Genomic DNA, 1,431 nt, shown 5'->3' on the forward strand with positions numbered 1-1,431 from the left:
AATTAAAGTCTACTGTTTCACAGACAACACATGGCTTTTTGGCTAGATTTAAAACAAGGAAAAGTGCACTTTTAGATAAGGCAATAATGGATGGCACTCATGGTGGTAGTTAAAGTTATTTATATTTAAACGTGAATATGTCTATGAAAGATTGTATTACTGTACTGCACTGCGATAAAAGAGAGTCACAATGCTGAAAAAGCATTTTCAGAAACAAACTTGCATTTGAAATCAAAATAATGGATAAATGTGTTTGTGGTAAACAGCCGCAGATCAGGAGCGGACTGTAAACGCGTCCTGTGCGACAGCAAAATGAGTCCGTGCTGCTTCTGCACTGCATACACGCACTGCAGACGGAGTACGTGTGAACTTGGCGCAACAAATCTAGTTCAACATCTGAGGCAACGCCACAAAGAGCTCTATGACCAATGCATGGCAAAAAAAAATCCCTGGACACGGGATTTTTATTTAATTTTTTTTCTGCCATATGTCTATTCTAGAGACATTTTGTTACACCTTTACTTAGTGATTATTTTGCCTTATGTCTGTTCTAGAGACATGTTACAGCTTCTTGATAAAGCTCTAATTGGTTTTTTGTAAATATGTTTCAAATTCACACTTAATGACTGTAAAGCATGTTTGTGTGTCAAAATCATGATTAAAATCTAAATCGTAATATTGATCAAAGAAATCGCGATCGTTTTTTTTTTGTCAATATCGCACAGCCCTAAATACATATTCTGTGGAAGGCGTAGTACCAAGAAATGTTTTTTTACATTTTCGGAGATGCCCCTTTAAATAACAAAAATATTTAGCAATATTACTGTTTTTACTTTATTTTGTAATGCAATCCTTGGTGATTAGAAGAGATTTCTTTAAACTTTATTATTATAATTTTGTTTACTTACCAACCCCAAAATTTTGAATAGTTGTGTAAGTGGATGATTTGTGATGAAGGATTGAAATTGGGTCTCTTTTCTCTACCAGAATTCGATTCCCTGCACAGAATGCGAAGGGTAAAAAGCGTAAAGCAAATGAGGAGGAGAAGCCAGATGAGGAAGATCTCACGCTGGTGGTGGAGCCTCATGTGATTCCCAACAGGGGCCCGTATCCCTACAACCAGCCCAAGCGGTATGTGGAGCTCATGCTCACAGTCACAGGTTCAGGGCCAAACCTTTTAGACAGTCCAAGATCTGTTCTTGGTTCAGCCTCTCAGCCAAAGATGCACTCAATATACGTATAAACTTTGCCTGTTATGGAAACACTGACATCCATTTTTGTCCACTTCAACAGAAACACAATCCAGTTTACATCAACCCAGATAGAAGCCATTCGTGCAGGGATGCAACCGGGACTTACTATGGTAAGAAATCTATTTATTACACGTAACACGGTTTTTATTTATGTATACAGTGGTGGCCAAAATGATTA

General features: G+C 37.6%; 1 protein-coding gene across 1 annotated transcript in view; it reads left to right on the forward strand.

The window, feature by feature from the left end:
• LOC107576107 (intron-binding protein aquarius-like) overlaps nucleotides 1–1,431 on the forward strand; it is a 17,009-nt gene that overhangs the window by 992 nt on the left and 14,586 nt on the right. The window contains exons 2-3 of the mRNA XM_016262365.1: nucleotides 988–1,131; nucleotides 1,294–1,363. Coding sequence (XP_016117851.1) covers nucleotides 988–1,131; nucleotides 1,294–1,363 — 214 coding nt within the window. The remainder of the gene's footprint in view (nucleotides 1–987; nucleotides 1,132–1,293; nucleotides 1,364–1,431) is intronic.

This window comes from Sinocyclocheilus grahami, unplaced genomic scaffold, assembly GCF_001515645.1.
Source record: "Sinocyclocheilus grahami isolate Dianchi unplaced genomic scaffold, SAMN03320097.WGS_v1.1 scaffold3224.1, whole genome shotgun sequence".
NCBI classification, from domain to species: domain Eukaryota; kingdom Metazoa; phylum Chordata; class Actinopteri; order Cypriniformes; family Cyprinidae; genus Sinocyclocheilus; species Sinocyclocheilus grahami.